The 23,214-nt window shown below is 39.4% G+C and overlaps 10 protein-coding genes across 10 annotated transcripts; 6 read left to right on the top strand and 4 right to left on the bottom strand.

Moving 5' to 3' along the window:
* The first annotated feature begins 99 nt into the window (after positions 1-99).
* On the top strand, positions 100-4,618 carry Cdc27 (cell division cycle protein 27). The gene is made up of 3 exons (XM_068293711.1): positions 100-790; positions 892-967; positions 1,539-4,618. The coding sequence occupies exons 1-3, from the start codon at positions 767-769 to the stop codon at positions 4,085-4,087; spliced, it is 2,649 nt and encodes an 882-aa protein (XP_068149812.1). The 5' UTR covers positions 100-766; the 3' UTR covers positions 4,088-4,618.
* Positions 4,619-4,907: 289 nt separating this feature from the next.
* mei-P22 (meiotic P22) lies at positions 4,908-5,879 on the bottom strand. The gene has a single exon (XM_068293971.1). It carries the CDS (start codon positions 5,877-5,879, stop codon positions 4,908-4,910), a length of 972 nt encoding a protein of 323 aa, XP_068150072.1.
* Positions 5,880-6,196: 317 nt separating this feature from the next.
* Neos (Neosin) lies at positions 6,197-7,602 on the top strand. Its single transcript, XM_068293695.1, has 2 exons — positions 6,197-6,763; positions 6,831-7,602. The coding sequence occupies exons 1-2, from the start codon at positions 6,318-6,320 to the stop codon at positions 7,498-7,500; spliced, it is 1,116 nt and encodes a 371-aa protein (XP_068149796.1). The 5' UTR covers positions 6,197-6,317; the 3' UTR covers positions 7,501-7,602.
* Positions 7,570-8,336, bottom strand: mRpL50 (mitochondrial ribosomal protein L50). The gene is made up of 2 exons (XM_068293696.1): positions 8,143-8,336; positions 7,570-8,080 (listed from the first exon to the last, which is right to left on the bottom strand). The coding sequence occupies exons 1-2, from the start codon at positions 8,262-8,264 to the stop codon at positions 7,645-7,647; spliced, it is 558 nt and encodes a 185-aa protein (XP_068149797.1). The 5' UTR covers positions 8,265-8,336; the 3' UTR covers positions 7,570-7,644.
* A 439-nt stretch (positions 8,337-8,775) lies between these two features.
* Positions 8,776-9,788, top strand: RpL18 (ribosomal protein L18). The gene is made up of 3 exons (XM_068293799.1): positions 8,776-8,830; positions 8,971-9,057; positions 9,152-9,788. Exons 1-3 carry the CDS (start codon positions 8,828-8,830, stop codon positions 9,626-9,628), a joined length of 567 nt encoding a protein of 188 aa, XP_068149900.1. The 5' UTR covers positions 8,776-8,827; the 3' UTR covers positions 9,629-9,788.
* Positions 9,789-10,264: 476 nt separating this feature from the next.
* Positions 10,265-12,225, bottom strand: BHD (Birt-Hogg-Dube). Its single transcript, XM_068293796.1, is given in 5 exon segments — positions 10,265-10,497; positions 10,573-10,675; positions 10,741-11,026; positions 11,028-11,636; positions 11,695-12,225. Coding segments are annotated over 5 exon segments (1,473 nt in total). The 5' UTR covers positions 12,049-12,225; the 3' UTR covers positions 10,265-10,376.
* A 293-nt stretch (positions 12,226-12,518) lies between these two features.
* Positions 12,519-13,971, top strand: LOC137579916 (spermine oxidase-like). Its single transcript, XM_068293797.1, has one exon. The coding sequence runs from the start codon at positions 12,530-12,532 to the stop codon at positions 13,931-13,933; it is 1,404 nt and encodes a 467-aa protein (XP_068149898.1). The 5' UTR covers positions 12,519-12,529; the 3' UTR covers positions 13,934-13,971.
* Positions 13,972-14,306: 335 nt separating this feature from the next.
* LOC137580055 (uncharacterized) lies at positions 14,307-15,947 on the top strand. Its single transcript, XM_068293970.1, has 2 exons — positions 14,307-14,950; positions 15,009-15,947. Exons 1-2 carry the CDS (start codon positions 14,307-14,309, stop codon positions 15,148-15,150), a joined length of 786 nt encoding a protein of 261 aa, XP_068150071.1. The 3' UTR covers positions 15,151-15,947.
* LOC137580054 (uncharacterized) lies at positions 15,269-16,008 on the bottom strand. Its single transcript, XM_068293969.1, has 2 exons — positions 15,485-16,008; positions 15,269-15,413 (listed from the first exon to the last, which is right to left on the bottom strand). Exons 1-2 carry the CDS (start codon positions 16,006-16,008, stop codon positions 15,269-15,271), a joined length of 669 nt encoding a protein of 222 aa, XP_068150070.1.
* A 436-nt stretch (positions 16,009-16,444) lies between these two features.
* On the top strand, positions 16,445-23,055 carry Girdin (protein girdin). The gene is given in 12 exon segments (XM_068293735.1): positions 16,445-16,602; positions 16,687-16,750; positions 16,815-17,159; positions 17,669-18,420; positions 18,495-18,540; positions 18,542-18,774; positions 18,861-20,895; positions 20,964-21,202; positions 21,268-21,343; positions 21,415-21,578; positions 21,918-22,022; positions 22,298-23,055. Coding segments are annotated over 10 exon segments (4,167 nt in total). The 5' UTR covers positions 16,445-16,602; positions 16,687-16,750; positions 16,815-17,084; the 3' UTR covers positions 22,740-23,055.
* The last annotated feature ends 159 nt before the right edge of the window (positions 23,056-23,214 follow it).

Raw genomic sequence — 23,214 nt, 5'->3', positions numbered from 1 at the left:
TTATTAGTTGATGAAATGTTTGACTTCAGTGCTTGAATTGTTTAACAAGTTATTTTTCTGCAGCCCTATTTTTGTATCGATAATATCGATAAATATATGTGTGTGCTGGGCCCACCACTATACAAAAAATTAACGCGAACAAACATAGTTTTTTAATTTTTTTTTTCCTTTTAAATAAAAATGAAACTTGTTTTAGTTATTAATTATGTCGCCAAAGTGTAGTTGATTATTGGGTGCAACAACACAAGTGAACGTTAATTGTGCAGTATCTTGAAAAATAAAAAAGTGTTACGACAAATTTATAAAGTGAGCAAAAGAGACGACGCGGAGTCCCGCAGTGCGTGCGTGTGTGTGTGTGTGTGTTGGTGTGTGCGTGTGTTGGTGGAAAGAAAAAGCAAATGCCGAGGCGACTCCAAGAGCATTTGCAATATTAGAAAACATATTCGAAGTCGCAACGCAAAAGGAGAAGAAGGAGGGAGGACACAGGGACAGGCACCTAAGACCCGCACCTCGCGTAGTATACGCATAGAGAGTCCCCACCTCAACCACGACCACACGACACTTTTTCTATTTGTTGACTGAGGGAAATGCATGATCAAAAATTTTCAATGCATGTTTAAATTATAATTGTTATAAAAACAAAAATTAAAAGACATCAATCGGGTGTTCGACCGAAGAAAGGACTTATAACTAGGTCGACAATTTTTCCAATCGACCCTCGCCCCAGTCCTGCCCCACACAATCGGATTTTAAAAAGGCAACAAAAATGATGATACAAGAACCTGTGCAGGTAAATCGATAATAAAATTAAAGGAAACATTTTGCAACTCTCTCTTTCTCTGTCATTTACCCTTTTCCATTTTCTTTCCCTTCACTTTCACTCATCTGTAGGCGGCCATATGGCATTGTCTAAACCATTACGACCTCAAGGATGCCATTTTCCTCGCGGAACGTCTGTGCTCTGAAGGTAAGTACGTCAATCGTCATTGACATGAAGGGGAATTGTAATTGAAAAGTTTCGGCTACGCTCTATTCGATGGATTTGTTTTTGTGTTTTTTTTCGAGTTGCTTTAAATTGTATGGCTGCACTGAAGCAATCCTGAAACACAGGAACGAAGAAAACGTGGATTCCAAACTTTAGACCTTCTTAAACGTTTCAAATTGTAGCTAGTCGCATCATTTTTTTTATGCCTAGTAGTTTTTTTTTTTATTCTTAGCTTAGTTGATACAACAGTTTTACTTACCTGCCGAGGCCGTAAGAGCAGAGGACGCTTTTTATTTAAAGCTAAAAGATACGAATAATTAGGGCCGGGAAGATATACCGAAATGGACTCAAGAACTTAGGCAACTTAAAAGCGTTTTTAATGTATCACGTGGTAAAGTGTTTGTCTGCTCTTAAAGGATTTTTCAAATGCCTTGTTTCTTCATGTGGACAATAGTGTATAGTGTGAACGAAAATGAGAAATGAGTGATATTCCATATGTATTCTCTGTTTATTTCCAATCTGTAATGCTCTGAATTTTCTTTTTGAATTACAGTTGAAAGCGATGAAACGATCTTTCTATTGGCCACCAGCTATTTTCGATCCAATCTCATTCATCAGGCCTATTGGTTGCTCAAAGAGAAGTCACGCCGTTCACCACAATGCCGTTTCCTGCAGGCGAAATGTGCCTTCGAGCTAAAGAATTACGCTGATGCGGAAAGTATTTTAATAACCACTGGCTATGTGGATACAAAACATTTTGATGATTTGCAAAAGGAGTTTGGTGAACTGGCGTGCTTTGTTTATCAACTGTTGGCGCAAATTTGCATGCAAACGGAACGCCATAAATTAGCGGTTCAGGCATTGAGACGAACGCTAAAGTTGAATCCATTCATGTGGAGTGCATTTACCGATCTGTGCCTGCTGGGACAGGATGCAGATGTCGGTTCAATATTTCAAATACAAAGCACAGATGTGTTCAATACGTGTCAAGGAAGCTCAGCGAATGCCAATGCTATGGTCATCTTTGGAAGCAATGGCGTCAATGGTGGTAGTATTGGTCTTGGAGGAGGAGGAGGAGCCAGTTGCGATAAAGAGCAGTTAACCAACTATTTATTGAACACGCCCATAGATCAGCAGCAACCAATTCAAACGCCGCCAAATCATTTAAATAATAATAACATTAATCTCAATAGCTCCATTGGCATGCTAAGAGGTGGTACTGGTAGTGGTGGAGTAGGAACTGGTCTTTTGGAAGATACCCCGATGTCTGGGTATAATCAAGAGTACGATGTCACACCCTTTCGCAAGCAAATCAAATATCTATCCACCTTTTCACCTAGTTTTGGCATTATGCCTCTAACTAGTCCATGTGCTGGCGGAGACAACTCCTATTCCTCCTATCATGGCTCACCCCTGCCACAGATTTTCTCCGAGGTTAATCAAGATGCCAAAATAATGGGCAAAAAACTCAAGACAATTGGAGTGGTTGGTGGAGGAGTGGGCGGCGGCATAATCAATCGCAAGGATGTAAAGCCAAATGTATTCACCCAAGCTGGCAACATCACTCCACGTACGCCTATTAGCAACAATAGCATTAATAATAATGTTAGCCAGGCCAATGGTAATCCCATTACCGGTAATCCCAATAATGCCGTCAGACGGAGCTCTCGACTTTTCAGCAATTCCACCTATTCATCGGTTAAGGAGAACAACAAATCAACCAATTTTACTAATAATAAATTTGTCCAGCCTCGATCACCGCCGAGGAAAACCAAAAATCGCATACCCAAAATATGCTTAAATAATGAACTAAAAGAGAAAGTGGAGACTATAACCACTTCCTCTATAACCGCCTCCAATAATAATAACAACAATAATAACAATAATAATGCAAGAAATCCAACGGAGGAGGCAAAAGTGTTACTCAACAACAGCCTCAATAATGCCCAAACGATGGCCCATCAATTGCTGAATCTTAAAAAGCAATCGGCAGATGGCCTTATGTCACTATTAAGAGACTTAGCTGATGGCTACAAACTTCTCTCCAATTATAGATGTAAGGCATCCATAAAGCATTTGGAAACAACAATACCAAAGCATCATTTATCCTCCAGTTGGGTGCAATCATTGATTGGTCTGGCATTCTATGAGCAACGGGATTATGAATCAGCTATTTCAATATTTCGACAAATACACGAGATGGATCCACATCGTTTGGATTATATGGAAATTTATTCGACGTCGCTATGGCATTTACAGCGAGAAGTAGAACTCTCTGCCTTGGCACAGGATTTAATCAATCAGGATAAACGTAATCCAATCACCTGGTGCGTTTCCGGAAATTGTTTCTCCCTGCACAAGGAGCATGAAACCGCCATTAAATTTTTAAAACGCGCTGTCCAAATTGATCCCGATTTCGTTTATAGTTACACTCTCCTCGGTCATGAATTGGTCCTTACGGAGGAATTTGATAAAGCCATGGACTATTTCCGTTCGGCTGTTGTACGAGATCCAAGACACTACAATGCCTGGTGTGGCATTGGTACCATCTATTCCAAGCAAGAAAAGTATGAGCTAGCCGAATTGCATTATATAAAGGCACTGAAGATTAATCCACAGAATTCTGTAATTCTCGTACACATCGGAGCCATGCAATTTTTTATGCAAAAGAAGGACTTGGCACTGCAAACTCTCAATACAGCAGCCACAATAGATCCAAAGAATCCATTGGCTAGATTTCATCGGGGCTCCATTTATTTCTCATTGGGCAAATATCAAGAAGCCTTGCGTGAGCTCGAAGAGCTTAAAGAGATTGTACCGAAGGAGTCGGTGGTTTTCTATCTTATTGGCAAAATACATAAGACTCTTGGTAATATGGATTTGGCCCTAATGCACTTTAGTTGGGCCACCGATTTAGATCCCAAGGGTGCCAATAACCAAATCAAAGATGCCTTCGATTCAATGGCACATCCCAGCTGTTGTCCGGCCACTTCATCTGCCAATGATACAAACACCTTGGATGTTGACTTTGAGCCTACTTCAGAGCGTTCCGATGACTCAACGCAGGCTCAGCAGGATGTTAGCTATGATAGTGACTATTAAGAAAAATCGGAGCACACGCATCGAATTGGGAGGGAGAGAGAGAGACAAGTCCTGTGGTTGTATATACAGAAATTAACAAAACAAAACAAAAACGAAGGGAAAACACAAAAACAACAAGAGATAAAAAACAAAAAGGAAATCGAGATTTGTGTGGAGAGAAAGATGTTGATGAAACCAATTAAAATGAATGAAGTATAATTAATAATTAAACAAAAATGTCTAGATAACTTTTAGCATTAGTAATTTAAAATACAACAGCAAAAAAAAAAAAAAACACAAACAAACAAAACTCTAAGCAACAGCAACAACAATTATAAATTACCTTTAAACTACTATACACGAAAAACTGATGGCAACACTTTTAAATTTTAAGTTGAGGAGGTATCACAGAAAAGAATAAAAAATTGGCAGAAATAGGACATTAAAAAAGTTCACTCAGCTAAGATTTATGATGTTCTGGGCCATGGGCCACACCAACAACAACAACAAAAACAAATAATATACAGAATTAATCAAATTTAAAAAACAAAACACTAAAATATTTACCCTCTTTATTTTCTTGAACAAAACAAAAGATCAATGTTTCAATAAGGCATAAATTAGAATCTTTTTCGACTGCTGCTTCAATTTTTTTTATTCGCGCAGCTTATAAACTTATGGGAAATATTTAAGGGAACCAGCTCAGATTACAGATATATGTATGTATGTATGTTTAATATCAGTTTGAACTTTTTGATTTGGGTGTAATGTCTTTGGAGAATATTGCAATCACTTCAATATTCAAGAAAATTGTATACAGTTTCCAAATTCATTTAGGAATTTATGATGAATTACCACTAGATGGCAGCCGTTGGTGAATCTGCGGCCAAAGCACAAGCTGCTCGTGTGTTAATTTTTGAGTAATGTCAATTACTGAACGTAAACGATCTAGGTCTACGTCAAGCATCATGGCCATGGCTGGCAAATGATCGTCCAATAAATAAATTTTACGTGGACATTCCATCTTTAGGACTAGGTTAACATCCTTGGTGCCAAATATTCTGGCTACGGAATCACATAGCGAAGAGGAACTGCTGGAGCTTAGTGAATCCAAATAGGGTGATGGCGCCATATCGTTTGCTGGTTGGGTTGGTTCGGGTGTCAACACACCATCATGGCCAGTCTCCTGTGAAGGTGGTAATTGGTGTACAAAATGTGCTGGATATTGTGTAGGTAGCTTCGACGGAGATAAAGGCTGAGTGAACGAGTTCTTGTATTGTAACGTCGCCTGTTGCGCTGGATGATGGGAAATATCTTCGGATAACTCTAATTCATTGTGGTTTGCCTTGGGCTTGGTCAAAATCTTTTGTGATTGAGAAGGCGCTGGTTGTGAAGGATTTTTCTTTGGTGGACGACCACGTTTTGAATGACTTTGGGATAGCCGCGAGTACTTTGGCAGTGGTTTTTTCCGGGGCTGATGGCCTCTAGTTCTAGGATTTGAGCTTCGCCGTTTCGTGGGAACTTGGGTGAGACTTGCTTGTTTACACTTTAGTGTTGACATCATCATATTGTCCTCCACAGTCGCTTCAAACGATCGCTTAAGTATCTTTCCTTGATGACGAAGATGAAGAATTTTCGTTACTTTATCCTTGGATTTGGTAGGAGATGGGCCATGACTAATTTTTGTTACTTCGGGATCGTTTGTGGTGTTTATTATTTGGGCACAAATTAACTGGCTAAGTTCGGATTCCGCATCCTCAAACAATTCCGGAGAGCGTTCTCTTTGGACCACAGATATGCTTTCCTTTGACATTAATCGTTGTGATCTGCGTAGATGCAACTGTTGGCTGGATTCTCCAAGATTAACGGTGATCTCTGCCTCTGAGCAGTGTGTGCTTGTGTCGCTATTATACATACTTTTAATTATATAGTTAGAATATATTTAGTATGTGAATCATTCTCAGGCCATGAAAACTAATGGCAGTTAAAAAGCAGTCAAATATTCAAAAGAGTGTTGCCAGCTTCTTGGATTAGGGCTGCATGGCAATATTTGACCGCCACTATTTTTGAAATAAGTCTTCCCAATATTCTCCAATACTCACGAAGTGGTGTTTGTTTTGGCTCTGCCTGGTCACACCAGGTTAGAACATCAAAAGGATTTTACTTTGTTTTTTTTTTTTCAAAAGCAAATAAAAATTCTCAAAATCGGACGTGTCAAAATAATTACGAGCACATTCTTGGTTTCTATTCAATGGAGACTACTCGTGAGCCTGACCCATCGGGATACAATATAGCTAAAGATCCGGCTTTGAAAAAGAATCGCATATTCTTGGGCAATATTCCCATCTGTACACGAAAGGATTTGGAAAGCATTTGCCAACCGTATGGTAATGTTTTAGGCTCGGTAGTTCAAAAGAATTTCGGATTTGTCCAGTTTGAATCTGAGGAGATAGCCAATAAAGCGGCCACTGCATTAAACCGCTCCACTTTCAAGTCAAATACTTTGACTGTACGCAATGCCAGCATTAAAACGACACCAGTGGTAAAGAATAATATAATGCCAATGGCAATGCCCAACCAAATGCCGATGCCGCCAGTGGCCATTCAGGGAGGGATAGTAATGTCAGCAGCGGAGGCGGCTGAAGGCGGATCTGTTGTTAATGACTGCGAGATTGTAGTGGTGAACCGGGAAAACACGTAAGAAGAGGGTTACTTACTGATATCTTCTAGAGAGGATCAAATATTAATAAATTTACTTTTTAAGGAAATATGCGGAGTACGTAGAAGAGCGTTTAAGAAATGTAGGTATGCGAGTAGATGTTCTATTTCCCAACGAGGATGTGATGTTGGGCAAGGTATTAGCCAATATCTCGTCACGTGGTTGTCTCTATGCCGTGCTGGTTACTGCAGAACACGAGTCATTAAATAGCATTACTGTGAATATTCTTTATGGAGTACCAGCAGAGCATCGTAACATGCCTCTTGAAGATGCCATCACTTTGGTGGCCACAGATTTTCGACTAAAGAAGCAGCGCGATGCTGTGTCCACCAAGGTCCCAGGACATCCTTTCCAAATAAGGCAACTGCTCGATATGTTGTGCAACAATCATCCATTGACTGCTTTGCAATATGATTGTCTCATTAAGTACTTGGAATCGAAACGTCAAGAGCAGATGAAGAGAGAACTAGGGGATGCAAATGCTTTGGCCAAGCTGAAGGCTCCGGATCCTGAGGTCGAACTACAAAAGAAAATCCTTAGCATTATGAATAAACCGGCTGTAACAGATATTAGTTACGAACTAATGTATCCAACACTTGAAGCGGTTAAGGAAGATCATCGCTTTATGGCCTTGTTGAAGGACGCCAGAGTTTTATCCGCTCTGGAAAGCATTTGGACACGCGATCTCATCGATACTGTAGCAGAGTTTGTTTAAATTGAAGATGTACTTCAAATTTGTAAAATGTAATGTACTTTACCTTAACTAAACTATAAAACTGATAACTTAGGATTTCTAAGTTTACACATTTATTAAGCATTTATTTGGTTTTAAATATTAAAAATTGAGCCAATAACAAACTTAGGGCCATGATCGTTTAGCTTCATGTCCATCGTACTTTTTGCGATACTTCAAACCCGTCACTAAAGTGGAGCTCTTGGGGAAAGCAGTCTTCCCATTGAATTTGGTATCGGTTTCGGGATGGAAGCGCACGTATTCGTATTGTATATGCAAATTTTCAGGTAAATCTGCGCGTTTCAATGCATCCAACGGCACTGTGGTATCAACAGATCTCTGATAAAATTCTATAACATCGGATATGGTCTCCATTTCATGAACTTGTGAATTGGGCACTGAATGATTAAATTCCTGTTGGCAAGCCGACAGAAACTTAAACTTATCCTTTAGATCCCCAAACTTGTGTTGGTCTCCACTTAGCTTCAAAGTGGAGGCCAGAGAACGAACCACATCCCCAGCATTGGGAGGTGGTGCATAGGGCTTGTGTGAACGCAGAAAACTACAAGAGAATAGAAGAGACCGTTTAGTAATGAAAACTTGGAGTCTACTTGACATGTTTACCCCTTTGCCGCAATTGATTCACCAACGGCCGCAAGGGTCACATTTTGAGGTTTGGATGTAGGTTTACTGGCAAAGCATCTTACTAAACGGGGCACACAGTGCAACTGGTTTTGTTTAAACATTTTTAAATTATTCCTGTTTTTTGTCGCAGGTGCCGTAATAGTATTGCGGCTAGAGTTGCCATATGGCACATGTCGTCGGAAACTCTGGCAGTCTCGATTCAATAAGATTGTGTGGTTCATGAATCAGATAAACTTGTTTTCTATGCGGTGAACTGAACATGATTTTTAAAATCAATCGAAGAAATATTTATGAATATACAAACATATATGAACTAAATTGTGTTCTTGCAACCAGAATTAAAAAGCATTGATTTAACAGCGCTATTTATAATTTCAATTTAAACTTTTAATTTCCTGTCTTGTGTAAAAGTCAAAAAAGGTTTTAACTGGTGCTAGTATATGCGCATATTGTTGGAATATTTCCTAAAATTCAGGGTAAAACTAAATATAAAACTTAATAATGTTTGACTAACCTATCATCATATTATGTGATGTATAGGAGCTAGTTGTGCGGGTCATAAAAACATATTCGATAGTGACTCCAATAAGAGCAATCGACTAAGATTTTTTGACTTAGATTGTACGGTCACACTGCTTCATCTCTTTCTTTTTCCGGTCGCGAAATGGTAAGGAGTGCGATACAAAACGAAAACTGAAAAATTAATTTGTAAACATCGTGAATATCTTTACAAATAATTTTTAATGAACTGGATGGATTAATTGGAACAGAGTGTTACATTCGCTAATAATAATATTTTGTTAACAGGGTATTGATATCAACCACAAGTACGATCGTAAGGTTCGCAGAACCGAACCCAAATCTCAGGATGTTTACCTGCGTCTGCTGGTCAAGGTGAGTATAATCAATAAATTGTTGTTGAAACTAACAAAGCTATAAAAAAAACTGATTGTAATTGATGTTTTTCTTCATTTCACTATATATTTAGCTGTACCGCTTCCTTCAGCGTCGTACCAACAAGAAGTTCAACCGCATCATCCTGAAGCGTTTGTTTATGAGCAAAATCAATCGCCCACCACTATCTCTGCAGCGTGTCGCCCGTTTCTTCAAGGCTGCCAAACAGCCTGAATCTACCGTGGTTGTTGTGGGTACTGTGACCGATGATGCCCGCTTGTTGGTGGTCCCCAAGCTAACTGTTTGCGCTCTGCATGTTACCCAAACCGCTCGCGAACGTATCTTGAAGGCTGGCGGTGAAGTCCTGACATTCGATCAGTTGGCTCTTCGTTCACCAACCGGAAAGAATACATTGCTGTTGCAGGGCCGTCGTACCGCCCGCACTGCCAACAAGCACTTCGGCAAGGCTCCCGGTGTACCCCATTCGCACACTCGCCCCTATGTCCGCTCCAAGGGACGCAAATTCGAACGTGCTCGTGGTCGTCGCTCCAGCTGTGGCTACAAGAAGTAAGCAGCAACAGCAAGAGAATGATTGGAGGAGCAGCGTTTATGTCGTCGTCACTTTTTGGTTATAACAGATATTGATTTGTCAGAGATCGAAGGATACAAATTCGCCATGGCGACGTACTTCGTCATTGGCAATAAAGAATTTTTGTTCCAAATGGTAAAAATGTCTTTCCCTCCATTGAATTATAGATTTTTTTATTTATTTTTTGTTTTGTGAATAATGTGATAAAGCCTACACGTACATACACGTGGTAAGGTTATTCATCAGTAACAAAAGCAATTTTTTTTTGCATTACAAGTGGTCTGTGTGTGTAGAGCAAATGAATTTTGTGTGTTTGCACAATTTGCAAATTGCCAAGAAGAATGTATGATTAATATTATAAGTTATAAATCTGAATCTATGAATTCGCACTGGCCAACTGTTCGTTTTTGACGAAAGCCTTCAGTATACGTTTAACTTCGAGGCTTATTTTAGTGGGTTATTACGAGGAACTTTTGGTTGGTATTTGTGCCTGCTGGGAACAATGTGTTGCTGCAGGGAGCTGTCAGAATCCGATAACTATAGAACGCAACGCCAATGTGTTATATGGGCTCCATTAAATGAATTAAAATCTTTCAATTAATCATAATTTAAGCTAGATTGGGATGACATTCATTTGTATATTTATGTACATAATATTCCTTTATTAATACATTAAAAAAAACCGCCTTAATCCTAGTGTAGTATGTATAAACTGAACTCTTAGAAAAGTTCAATGCAAATGTGTGCTCCAATAGTTAATTAAAGGCTGATCCTGCGGTTGTACACCCAAAACCTTCTTTAATTTGAGTTGTACGCTGGAGGATTTCGCATGATTCAGACAAATTACTTTGCTGAAATAGAAAGAGACAGAGTTGATATTAAGAAACTCGACAAAGAGAGAGAAGGGGGAATTCGTTGCAACCTACTTTTTCCACTCTTCAATTAAAACTTTAGTCTGTTTGTTTAGGACCAGCTCAGTAAAGATTTTTTCTTCAACCGCCTTCAGTAGCTTGACCATGAGATCGGGCACTGGATAAAATGAATTATTTATACATGATTTTTCTTATTTTTTTTTATTAAAATGGGTTACTTACATTTTCTAGGCAATTCAGCAGGCCACTTGACTGAAACTTCATGACCGTTGACATGTCGATCAAGAAAATCAATGCGAAATACTCCAGTGCTGGCTATGGGCACCGCTATGTCATTTGATACGGATATAATTTTATATTCTGAGCTAATCGAATGTTGATGCTGGGCATCGATACGTATGAGATTGTGCATGGCTTCGGGCAAGAGTTTCTTCAGGCAAACCATAAACCGAAATGTGCGTTCCGGGGAGCCTCGAACAATGATCTTTATCCCCGTTAAGGCGCAAAAAGCAAACCATAGCGAATTCCTCCTTGCGTAAAACTTTTTTTAAATGACGCAAAGAGAAGAACTCCTCCTGCTCGGGATCATCTATGGACTCTTCATATTTCTGAATCATAGGCAACGTGGAGCTGTTGTATGTCAGTCTTTGTGCTGGTGGACGACCACTGCTTTGTGGTGGTAGCCAGGGCAGATTGCCAAACGTTACATGTTCGGTAAGGAAACGGGAGCCAGCCAGCAAAAGCCAAGCAAAATGTGAATGTAATTGGGGAAAGATATTATCCTCCCCCGTAAGTTCCGGTAACGAGCGATACGAGTGTGTTAGAAACTGTTGGCCTGAAAGCCGCCTTTGTCTAGCCGTTGAATAGTTGATTTCCTCGGCCTCTTTGGTTCTTAAGGCGCCCGCTTGCAACTCCGATGACACTTTCTTAAGGTGTTCAGCCAGAAATGGTTTTGTATTTAATAAAAAATATTTATCCTTCATTAAAACTATAATGGAAAATAGCTGAAAGGATCCTCGAGCCTTCAGATCGCTTACACGAAACTTATGACTGAGTATGTGCCCGCGCGTCGAATCGCCAAAAAATACAAATTCACCATCCTTATCCTTGGTTGTTGTCTGCAATTTTAGGTCTCATGAATATTCGCGTTTATTTGCGATGTTAAACAATCCTTACCTGGGCGGTAGTTGTTTTTTGATTCTGTTGCTGCTGTGGAAGGGCTTTGTTGGTATCTATTTCATTGCTGAGACTCAGAACAGCTGCCTGACTGACCAGGGTAGACACTTCGGTTAACACTGGGACTCGTGTGCTCATAAATGTAGCTCCACTTTCCGTATCGGTGCTGTAGATGGCATTGAAATTGTGCCGTCCCATAGAATTGCAGGCTGAGCATGTCAACTTTGTTTGTTGTTGCTGCTGCTGTTCGAGCTGCAAATCGTCGATTTTGGTATCTCGCAGGGTTTGAGTGCAGAACAAGGCGCAGGGGCCATGGGCCTCGCAGAAATGACAAAGAGCTATCACGGCATTCATGAGGGTTTGATTTTATGTTGAAGGATATGTGTAAGTAGGCAAGGAAATAATTGCAATATTTAGAGGAATCAACAGGAGGCACACAAATTTTGCTGTTATTGTTTTTGCAAAAACAGCATTTTGTAAAATAAACACTAATGAAACTTTTGTTTTCCAAACAATTGGTCAGTCATATGATTTGCAGAGTTTCAAAGTGAATTAATCGATTAATCGGATATACATATTCACGTTCTCTGCCGGATATCAAAAACAAAAAATAACGGCTGAAATAATGGAACCAGAAAAAAACAAGTTTTGTTTTTGGCTCTTAAGAATTTTGCAATATTAACTGACACACTACCTAACCGAAATGACAGTGGAAATCTGATCTGTTTGCGGTTTAGATGATTGAATCCAGTTTTCCTTGTAACACAAAAATTATAAGACCTCAACAATATTCACTGGCGACCAGTGACTCTTGGACTGTTTGATCATTAGCATCATGGGAAAGACTAAAGAATCTGTTCGGATAGTAATTTTAGGAGCAGGCGCTTCGGGAATAGCGGCAGCCACACGACTCTTAGAACAAGGATTTAGAAATGTGCTACTTTTAGAGGCAGAGAGTCGGGTAGGAGGACGGATTCATTCGTTGCCATTTGCTGACAATGTGGTAGATCTTGGAGCTCAATGGTGCCATGGAGAACATGATAATGTAGTCTACAATCTAGTAAGGAACACTAATCTAACTGACGGCACCAGAAATTATTTTAAAGATATCAAAAACATACGCTCCAACAAGGAAATTGTGAACGATGAGGAGGCTTCAGCTCTAAAGAGATTTCTAACAAATTCTCTACCAAAGGAGACTGTGGAGTATAAGGGTTCAGTAGGGCAATGTTTGGCCGAGAATTATTGCAGGGAAGCAGATAAACTGGACGATCCCAAACTAGCCCAAGAGATATTAGAATGCTTTAAGCGATCGCAAAGTTCTTTAGTCGGTTCAGATAATCTGAATGAAGTTTCGGGACGAACACATTTGGAATATAAGCCATGTAATGGCGATCAGTTGATCCATTGGCATGACAAGGGATTCTACAGATTCCTACAACTTCTTATGAAAGCCGACCCCGAGAATATAAATGATCTAGGTGTGCTCGGGGAGCGACTTCTGCTAAATAAAAAAATTAAAAAAATAAATTGGGAACCTTCAGTGGAAGAGATAAAGGTTCATACAACAGATGAGGAGACATTCCTGGCAGATTATGTCGTTTGTACCTTGTCCTTGGGGGTCCTCAAGTATTGTCATAAGGATCTATTTCATCCACCTTTGCCTTGCTTTAAGTTGCAAGCCATAGAAGGCTTAAAATTGGGCACTGTGAATAAAATCTATTTGGAATTTCTCTCCTTACCTGATTCCTTTATAGGTTTCTATTCCCTTTGGCTAGAGGAAGATCTACAAGAACTACGTCAGTCGAAGAGGTTTTGGCTGGAGGGCATAAGCGGTTGCCATCGAGTACTCAATCAGCCACGTATTCTTCAAATTTGGATTGGTGGTGAACATGGCCGATATATGGAGACTCTGCAGGAAACCGAGATTCTTGAAGCGCTGCTGTGGCTTTTCCAGAAATTTCTTACCTTTGATATACCCCACCCGCAACGGATTGTCCGCACACAATGGCATTCAAATACGAATTTCCGAGGAAGTTATAGTTTTCGTACAACTTTTGCTGATCAATTGGCCACGGGTCCCTGGGACTTGGAAAAACCTCTTTCGGGCTTAGATGGGAATCCTAAATTACTGTTTTCTGGTGAAGCTACCAGCCGCAATCATTATTCCACTGTCCATGGAGCTATTGAGGCCGGTTGGCGTGAAGCAAATCGCCTTAATGAATTATATTTGGATTGACTTTAATTCTATAATTAATATAATTCAATCTTACCCAAGACCTTCTCTTTAATGGTAAAATATATTTTGGTTTGGTTCATTGATTTTCGTTTTCTAGATAATGCTAAAACGTTTGTCATGGTTTTCAATCAATTATTATGATGTGATAAGTTATTTTAATAATCGGCGGCTTCAATGCTTAGTTCGTAAGTTTTAAACAAATAACATTAATGCAAGGACTGAGGAGTGTAAATTGTGGAAAGTGCAGGAGATCGTCCCAAAATTCCAATAAAGGTTGAAATCTTCGCCTCACGTGTGCAAATAGAAAAGTCAAACTGAGCATTTTGATCTTCGTATATTTCGATATTCTTGTTCTTGCTAATTGGCTGTTCAAATGTTTGTGTCCCTCAAAATTTCCACTTGTCATCGCATTAACGATGAGCTGGTGCTGATGGCTCACTTAGATTACACCTACACCAAAGAAAATCAGTCTTTGAAGATCAACGCGACTAAGATGTCTGGCACTGGTCTTGGTCTCGTTTTAAGTTTAGCGATTGTCTTTAGTATGATAGCTGTACCAAATTTGGGTCAAAATATTACTGAATTCCTACTGCATCGCCAGAGGCGTTGGCTGATATTCCAGAATAGTGGTTCGATCAAGTTCAGTATTGGCCCATCAATGCCGATACCATTGGGAGATCATGTGACCTTTCGATCCTGTGTGCTATCGTATACTCTCCAAGGTGGTACTTATTCAATGCCCACCTCACCGATTTGGCCTTGGGATAAATGGGAATCCACTTTTGCCAGGTCTCTCAGCCAGATGAGACGAAATATTGAAATCCAAACGGCCAGTGGCAATCTAAAATACGCCGATGATGCTCGTCTCTTGGTTTATACCGCTTTGGAAGAGTATATAGGTCGAAGAAATGACGACATGTCCATTGGAAGGCCATGTCTTTTACGTTCTATTTGCGAAAATGCTCAAATTCATCATCATGTGGGTATATTTTCCGAAATTCTAAACATTGTTTTAAGGTGAGTTCCAGATCATAATAAATTGAGAAAATTATTTTTGACAGCAAATTAATTTTAGTCCAGGAAAAGCAAATCTGGAGATAGCATATCATGATGCCTATACAGCCGGACGTAGGGGAATCAATTGCTTGACTCAATACGATTCCTGTCCTCGTGGCCTAAACTTCTTGGATGAATTCTTGGTAGTTGAGAATAACTGAAAGAGTAACAGTTTGAATTTTTGTTTAACAAAATAAAAAACAAAAGCATGCTTAATAAATTCAAAGTTAATACTGCAAGTACATATATTTTACAAATTTCGCAATTGGGTGGACCTTTTTAAACATCGTTTACATCTATTATAAACCCATCTAGAATGCTTGCTCCTCTCGGACATTTCTTAAATTGAATTAAACAATCAGCGCCAGCCAAGCCTGCTGCGTATGCCTCTTTATAATCCTCATCCAAATGAGCTTTGCCAGGACTACGCATAATACAACAACAAAAAAATTCATCAAACTTGATTCTTTTTCTTCACCATATTCAACAACTTACGTTAACAAAACATTCACCAACTCAGCCATGATGCCCACATGCTGATGGATCTGTGCATTCTCACAAATATTTCGCATCAGACATTCATGGCCTCGACCCTGCACGCCATCACTGACCTGGTCCATATACTTTTCGAAAGCTGCATAAGCAAATACTCTGGTGTCATCTTCCGGCATTAAATCCAATTGCTGAATTTGTTTTTGTAATGAACGAGCATATAACGTTTCCCATTTGTCCCATGGATATAAAGGAGCTGAAGGCAGAGTGTACCCTCCAAAGTGAAGCGTATAATAATAAACCAAACTACGCCATGTGACACCGGGATCCTCCAATTGGGTTGACATAACTGGACCAACAACTAATCGTATAGTACCGCCATTCTCATAGATTAATTGATGCCGTTTTTGGCGGGCCAACACATAGTCTGTGAGATTGGATTCCTTCGGGACTAAGGCATCAGAAGCGGCTTTAATTATACTGCAGAAAGAAATCAGTTGGAGAAACAAAAGTTGTACCGTCTTCATTGTGGGAAAGTCGTCTGACAGCTTTGAAGTACTGTTTAAGAATGCGTTCCAAGAGAAGTTCAGTCTAGTACCGATCTCAGTAAATATTTGATCAAAGAATTATCATCCAAATTGGGTTATAAAATGTCAATTGTAGTAGACAGCAAAGAGCAAGAAATTTTAAAATATATCTTGAGAAAATAAAGTAAATTCATATATGACCTTTTGTTGTGTCTTTATTTTAGGTGCACATGTTCAGCGGATAAAAAAATTGATACAATTTAAAGCATTTTCTTGATAAACTTGAAACATTTATTGTTAATCATGTATTTTACGGATTTGAATAACGCGCGGAATTCGACTGTTTGCGAGAGTTATCGGTAAGTGGTGCGATAATTATCGCAGTCGAGTTACGTAGTAAAATGTGTCGTATTTTTTGTTCATCTCTAATATTATTGGCCAATTGTGCTGCTGTAATTTTTTTTTTAACTTAACAATGTTTAAGTAATTTTAGACGCGTTAACTGTCAATGCGTGCTCTTAAATGTTGTAATTAAGTGTGTTTGTTAGTTTATCTGAAAATTTGCAATTACATTTCATTCATTGTGTGTGTTCGGTGAGTCGCGTCGTTACAATAACGCATTTGTATGTTTGTGTGCGTGTGATGTTGTTACAAGTGAACATGTTTTTGCTTTTCTAGTTATACATAGCATTAGACAGTGGAATAGGATGATTTCTACCGGGCTACGGTGCTTTTGTTTCAGGTTGGTCATCTGTTTGCATTTATTTAAGGACGTAATCATTCATAATTTTTTGAATTTCTTTCAGGTGCTAAGCAAATGCCCCTGAAGCCGATTTATCCATTTTCCATTTCAATTCACAACTGGCAATGTTTGAGAGGCTGTAAATAAGGTTGTCTGTTTCAAAAAAAAACTGCTCTGAAAATACAAGCAGGTGGGCATCCAACAAACACACGTAGGGGGACAGGATAGGACAGGTGCAGTACGCACTAACATACATTCGCACACACACACAAGCATATTCTCATATACTACCAAGCATCAGCATCAGCAGCAGCAGCAGCAACAACAACACACAATGGCTGGCACTACGACCACCACGGCAACGCCAATGGAAATTGATGAATTCATAAATGGAGCACTTGTATCTTGGGTGAGTGAATTTATGCTTTATGCATAAACAATTTCAAGTGTTCAATAAACAACGGCAGCAGCGACTCAACCTTTGTGTTAGCAAGGTCATTGTAACTTAGCTGGCTTTAAGTGTCAGTCCAACTTTTATGCATCACGGGCGGTTTATGACACGACGGCAGGCAACCAATTTTTGTGGTAGTATATTTAGAAACCAACGACAAAAGAAAACAAAACCAAGTAGCGGATTTAATAATATGAGAAATTACATGAGTAATTTGAATCGAAAACTACTTGTGCTGTAACAATTGAAAAAGATTGGTGTTACAACTAGTTTCTAAAATCTACATAGATAAATTTTAAACCATATATTCTTTTAAAAATGCGTGTCATTCGACTTCGCAGATAACCTAATACGCCCCTGTGTAGATATTATTCACAGTTTTGGTTTGTCATTTGCTAATTCTTATTCTCTTTCTTTCTTGTTTTCCTTACATATGCACACACACACACACGCAAACGCACATACAGCTGGAGTCGTGCCTGCCTCGAGCTGAGATGTTAGCCGGTTACACTTCTCTATTAGATGGTTTGATCATTCACAGTGTTTGGCTACAAATTGATCCGGAGCCTCAAAATAATCCAACTGAGCTGAACGATGTAACTGGTCAGGCACTGAGCAAGGCGAGAGCCAAAAATTTCGAATGCATTGTGAGAAATTTGAAATCTCTGTTTGAAGAGGAACTTGGCCAGACCATTTTGGTGCTTCCCGATGCTTTTACACTTGGTTCCTATCCAGAAAGTAAGCAGGGACTAGAGCAAATGAAAACGTTGCTTACACTGCTCCTCGGAGCAGCCGTCCAGTGTCCGAACAAGGAATTGTTCATAGCTCGTATTAAAGAGTTGGATGTAGAAACGCAACATGCCATAGTGGCTCTTATTAAACAAGTGACCGATAGCCATAGTCTGGTTCTTACTGAGGATTCTCTGGAGCGCCTAACACCGGAGCACATGTATGGGCACATTTTGCGACTAACTAAGGAACGAGATCATATGTATTTAAAATGGATTGAAATGGTTTGCGTGGAACCCGAACTAAATTCCAGTGAAGCAGGTGGAGTGGGTGAATGTGGTCAGGTTGTGGGTGGAGTAGGTGTCAGTTCACCGTCTAGCAGTGGTACAGCCACTTCGACTCCCTCCTCTTCGTCAAGTTCGGAAAGTAACCATCTCGCTGTTGAATGCGCCGACTTGAGGTCGAAAAACCGAAAACTAAGGCAGGAGCTGTAAGTAGAACCCACATCTAAGTATAAAAGAAGATCAATACTGACATGTTTGTCCTATTTTGTTTTGGTTTTAGTGAGGAAAAATCGGAAAATCTCCTTGAGTTGCGTGAGGAACTAGATGCAAAAAAAAGTACGTTTCGATAAGCTACGCCTAGAAAGTCAGGAATGGTTTGCCGAAGCTAAACGAGCAGCTGCTTATCGCGATGAGGTGGACATTTTACGAGAACGAGGTGAACGTGCAGATCGCTTAGAGATTGAGGTCCAAAAATATCGCGAAAAACTTGGCGATTCCGACTTTTACAAGTCAAGGGTAGAAGAATTGCGTGAGGATAATCGTGTGCTTTTGGAATCCAAGTAAGATGCAATAACTAGTTACCATCTATAATTGTAGACGGTTGTTTATTGTCTTTGTAATGTTATCCATTTCAATTCATTTTTAGAGAAATGCTTGAAGAGCAGCTGCAGCGATATCGGAAGCGTTCCGAGCATGCCATTACCTTAGAATCGGAAATCATAAAGTACAAACAGAAACTCAATGATTTGGCTCTGGAGCGGGATGTAGATCGTTCCAAGCTAGAAGAGCTTCTTGAGGAGAATGCTCAATTGCAGTTGGTAGCCAAGAATCTTAATTCATCAACAATGACACAGGATGTTGATAAATCGTTCTCCGACAATGAAGATGATTGCAATTCCGGGGATAATAGCCTGTCCGAGCAATTAACCAACAATGCACAAACACGTGTTCTAAAATTAGAGCTAGAGAATCGTCGTCTAATGGCCGCCTTGGAGCAACTGAAAGAGAGCAGTTTTCATGAATCGACTAGCAAAATGTTGGAACTCGAGAAGGACAAAAAGAAATTATCTCTGAAATTAGAACAAATGCAGGAAAACATACTTAGACTTACCCAACAGAATGTGGAATTAGAGGGTGTATTTAAAAATGCCCTGGAAGAGAATAAAAAATTACAGGATGCTGTCGATAGCCGCCAAAAAAGTTATGATCGTCAGAGTCTCGAGCGTGATCTGGACCGTCAAAAGTTAGCAGATTCAGAGCAACAAGTGGAGACCTTAACAAAGGAAAAGTTACGTTTCCAAACATTAAACGAAAGCATCCAAAGAAGGGCTGAAGATTTAGAAAGATTAGTGGAAACCAAGTCCAAAGAACTGGACTTACAAAAAGAAAAATCCCATCAATATGAGGAGTGTAAACAAAAGCTCTATGAGATTGAACTGCAAGCGGCAACCCAAGAAAGGGAGAACTTGAGCTTACTCAAGGAGGTGGGAAAGCTAAAAGAAAGCACTGAGCAAAAATCTGTGGAATTAGACGAAGCCCTCAATTGCTTGGAAATGAAATCAAATGAACTGTGTAGGTTAGGCAAACAGGTTGAAGATTCCGAGCAAGTCCATCAAAAGCTAATGGAATTGGAAAAAATCAATCAAGAATTATCCAGCCAGAGAGTAATAGATCAGGAAATGATTACAACTTTGAGAAATGATCTAGTTACTGGTACTTTGGTTAGCAAGAAAGTGAAACACAACCTTGAGCAATTAGGTCTTAGTCAAGATGAGGGCCAGGGGGAAGACTTGGACGTGGAGCAAGTAGTAGAAAAGCTAGTTCGCAATCCCGAGACCTTTAAAACTGTCAGGGAGATCATGCTAACTGTCAATCGTGAAAGAGAACAAGAAGAGGGCGGCCTTAAGTCAGATATGTGTGTATTATGCCACCGCCAAGAGATTTTCACTGTGGAAAAAAATATTGACTTAGTAATTGGCCAACCTCAATCGCAGGAATTATGTTTTGAACATAAGCCCAATCGCGACTCTTCAGAAATTTTGCGTCTTAAGGACTCGTACGGAGAACTGCAGACCGAAAACGCTCGTCTAAGTGTAGATGTAGCAACTCTAGGATCACAAATCACTTCTTTAAATACTCAACATGTAGCTCTACAGTTGGCGAATTCTCAGTTAGCTGCCGAAAAAGATTCGCTTCTAAAGGATATTGATTCATTGCAGCAAGAGCACAAACATGCTCTCCAGGATCAGGTCACCTTGCAGTGTCTTCACGATCAGCTGTCAGCGGAATATGAATCCCTAAACAAAGATAAAGAACAGCTTAAGGCTGCTGTAAGGGATCTTCGCCAGGAACTGAGAGAGACACGCGAAAATTTGGCCTCTCTCGAACAGCGTATTGAAGAATTGAGCTCGCAAAATAACAGCTTGAAAACTTGCAGCGAAGATTTATCCATCTTACGAACTGAACACTCCAAGCTTACTGATGATTTTCGTAATCTATTTGCCACAAGTGATCGTTTTAAGAATGAGTATAAAAATATACAGGAACAGTATAAAATGATACGCATGGAGCACAGTAGTCTTAAATTGCAGAACACGGAATTAAGTGGCGAACTGAATTCTAAAACCGACCAAGTAAGACTCTTACAGATCGAATACACTAAGGTTCAACAAAAATGTGACGTGAGTTTTTACCAGACTGACAAATTCATTTTGTATAGTATCTTAAACTGGTTTCTTCATTTTCACAGATGCTCATACAAAACAATGCTGAATTGGATTCGGAACGAAAGGCTTTAATGGATAATACGTCACAATTGCTTTCACAGTATCAAGAATTGTTGGCCATGTCACTCGAGGATAAAAAGCACTTCCACGAGGAGGAAAAGAACTATGCGGAACGTGTGCATAGCCTGAAAAGGCAAAAGGAAAAACTCGAAGAGAAGATCATGGAGCACTATAAAAAATCGGAGACCACTGTCCAAAAAAAGTAATATGTGATTCATAATTAGAATTTGTCACAATTTATCTAATACTGGTTTCCATTTTGTGCAGGAAACCATTTGCCAGCAGCCTAGTAAGACGTGTGAAGAAGGCTAGCTCCGATTTGATGAACAAAGTGCCAAGTCGTGTAGGTTAAAAAAAAAAAAGGAAAGCAAAATACAATTGGACAATTACATATATTTTGTATTTCTGTTTTAGAATCGGCGTTCATGGGTCGATGATGCTCGTGCTAGCTCTCAGTTTGTCATTGGCTCGGAATCGGGCGGCAACGATTCGGACAACAGTAACGAAGAGCCTCTCTCTATATCCTCGGATACTCACTTGTTGCAAAGGAATATTCCATTGCGCCAAAGTTTGCAGCGGTAAGTCAATAATTGGAATTGAATACAGTTGACACTGTATGTTCGAGTTTCATAAGAATTTCAAATAATTCCAATTGTTGGCAATGAACTATGTACTTATGTATGTATATTGGAATTATTCGTATATTTGGCTTTGGTTTAAATTATTGGCTGGATTATTTTTAATTTTTGGAATTGGGAAAAAAAAACATTTTTTTTTAATTACGGTTTACGGTGAATGTTGTTCTTGTTCTATTTTCATGTATCCGCACATACCACACACACACACAACCTCCAACCATTATGCACCACACGAACCGACACTCTACAACACTCTGTTCATGTATTACATGCTAGTAGGGACTTACTGGATAATCCCATGCAACGTGGTGGGCAAGTTCGCAGTAGTCTACAGGCACAGAAACGTACGGATTTATCTAGCTCACGTAGAAATAGTGTGCACGGGTATGAGCTGTTGTGAAATGTTTAACAAAATTTTTATAAAAAAAAATTTGCATAAAAAAAACAAAACAAAAAAATTTGATGTAAACCCTCTCCTTAAAACTCTATGTTGTCAAATGTTGTGCTGGAGTGCCCTTAAGTTTCCAGAATTAATCACTAATCAAAGATTAAGATTGTTATAAAATAATCCGACTTTCTGGAAGCATATGGATCACTTTCATTAATCTGAATTTAAATTAATTTCAAAATTGTAATTAATTCGTGAATTTATTTTTCAGGAGTCTCGAGCCACCCGATGTAACGGGTAGCAGTTTAACTCTGGGCACTGCCGGATCACGACGTACTGTATATTTAATTGATGAGCAAGGCACAGCAAGTCAATCAGCGGCAACTGCACCCTCTGGCAGCGGCGGCAGTGGAACAACAACGCCAACACCCAGTAACAGTAATAATAATACTGCCGAACCCCAAACGCCTCAGAAATCCACCCACATTGAAGGCAACAGCACTGGCGGGCAAACCAGCAGTCCCGGACCATCGACGTTTCTCATGTACAATCGCATTAATACCAGCATCGCTGGAGAATCCACAGCAAATGACCATAGTCCATTGCTGCAACCAAGTGGTGGCGGAAGCGTCAGTGGACAAGATGACAAATCATTGCGGAAACGCAATGAGGATAAGAATAATAGCATCTGGTATGAATATGGCTGCGTGTAGAAATAATATGATAATCATTATACAGTATACGTCCAAACACAAATATTTTTGAATTTTGTAATGCATTTGCTGACAAAGTATTTTTTGTTTTCAAAAATAACGAATTTATCTGTCAATGCCTTAGTGTAAAGTGCTTCTTAAACTAGCTATGATTTTTGCCTTAAGATGAAATGTTTTAACATTTATATATAGTTTATAATGCTGTAGATTTAGAAATCTAGATTAGTAAGTGAAAACTCCAAAAAGGTATCGAAGAGACTAAGCAAAAGCATACTCCATAAACTTAAATAGTAAGTATACAACTTTATACCAATAATGTCATGAGTTTGTTGATATCCTTAATGAAAAACATGTAATGATCAGTGGTGAATCTAAAGGAAGCGATATAAGGCTATGTTAGCGAATACCGTATTTATTTTAATCATCCATCCCATTTATTTTGAGCAGGATTAACTTTTACACACTTCTGAAATTA

The sequence above is a fragment of the Drosophila tropicalis genome, unplaced genomic scaffold (assembly GCF_018151085.1).
Source record: "Drosophila tropicalis isolate 14030-0801.00 unplaced genomic scaffold, ASM1815108v1 contig_805, whole genome shotgun sequence".
Classification (NCBI taxonomy): Eukaryota; Metazoa; Arthropoda; class Insecta; order Diptera; family Drosophilidae; genus Drosophila; species Drosophila tropicalis.
Note: the sequence above shows the minus strand (reverse complement) of the source record. Positions and strands in the feature narration are given on the sequence as shown.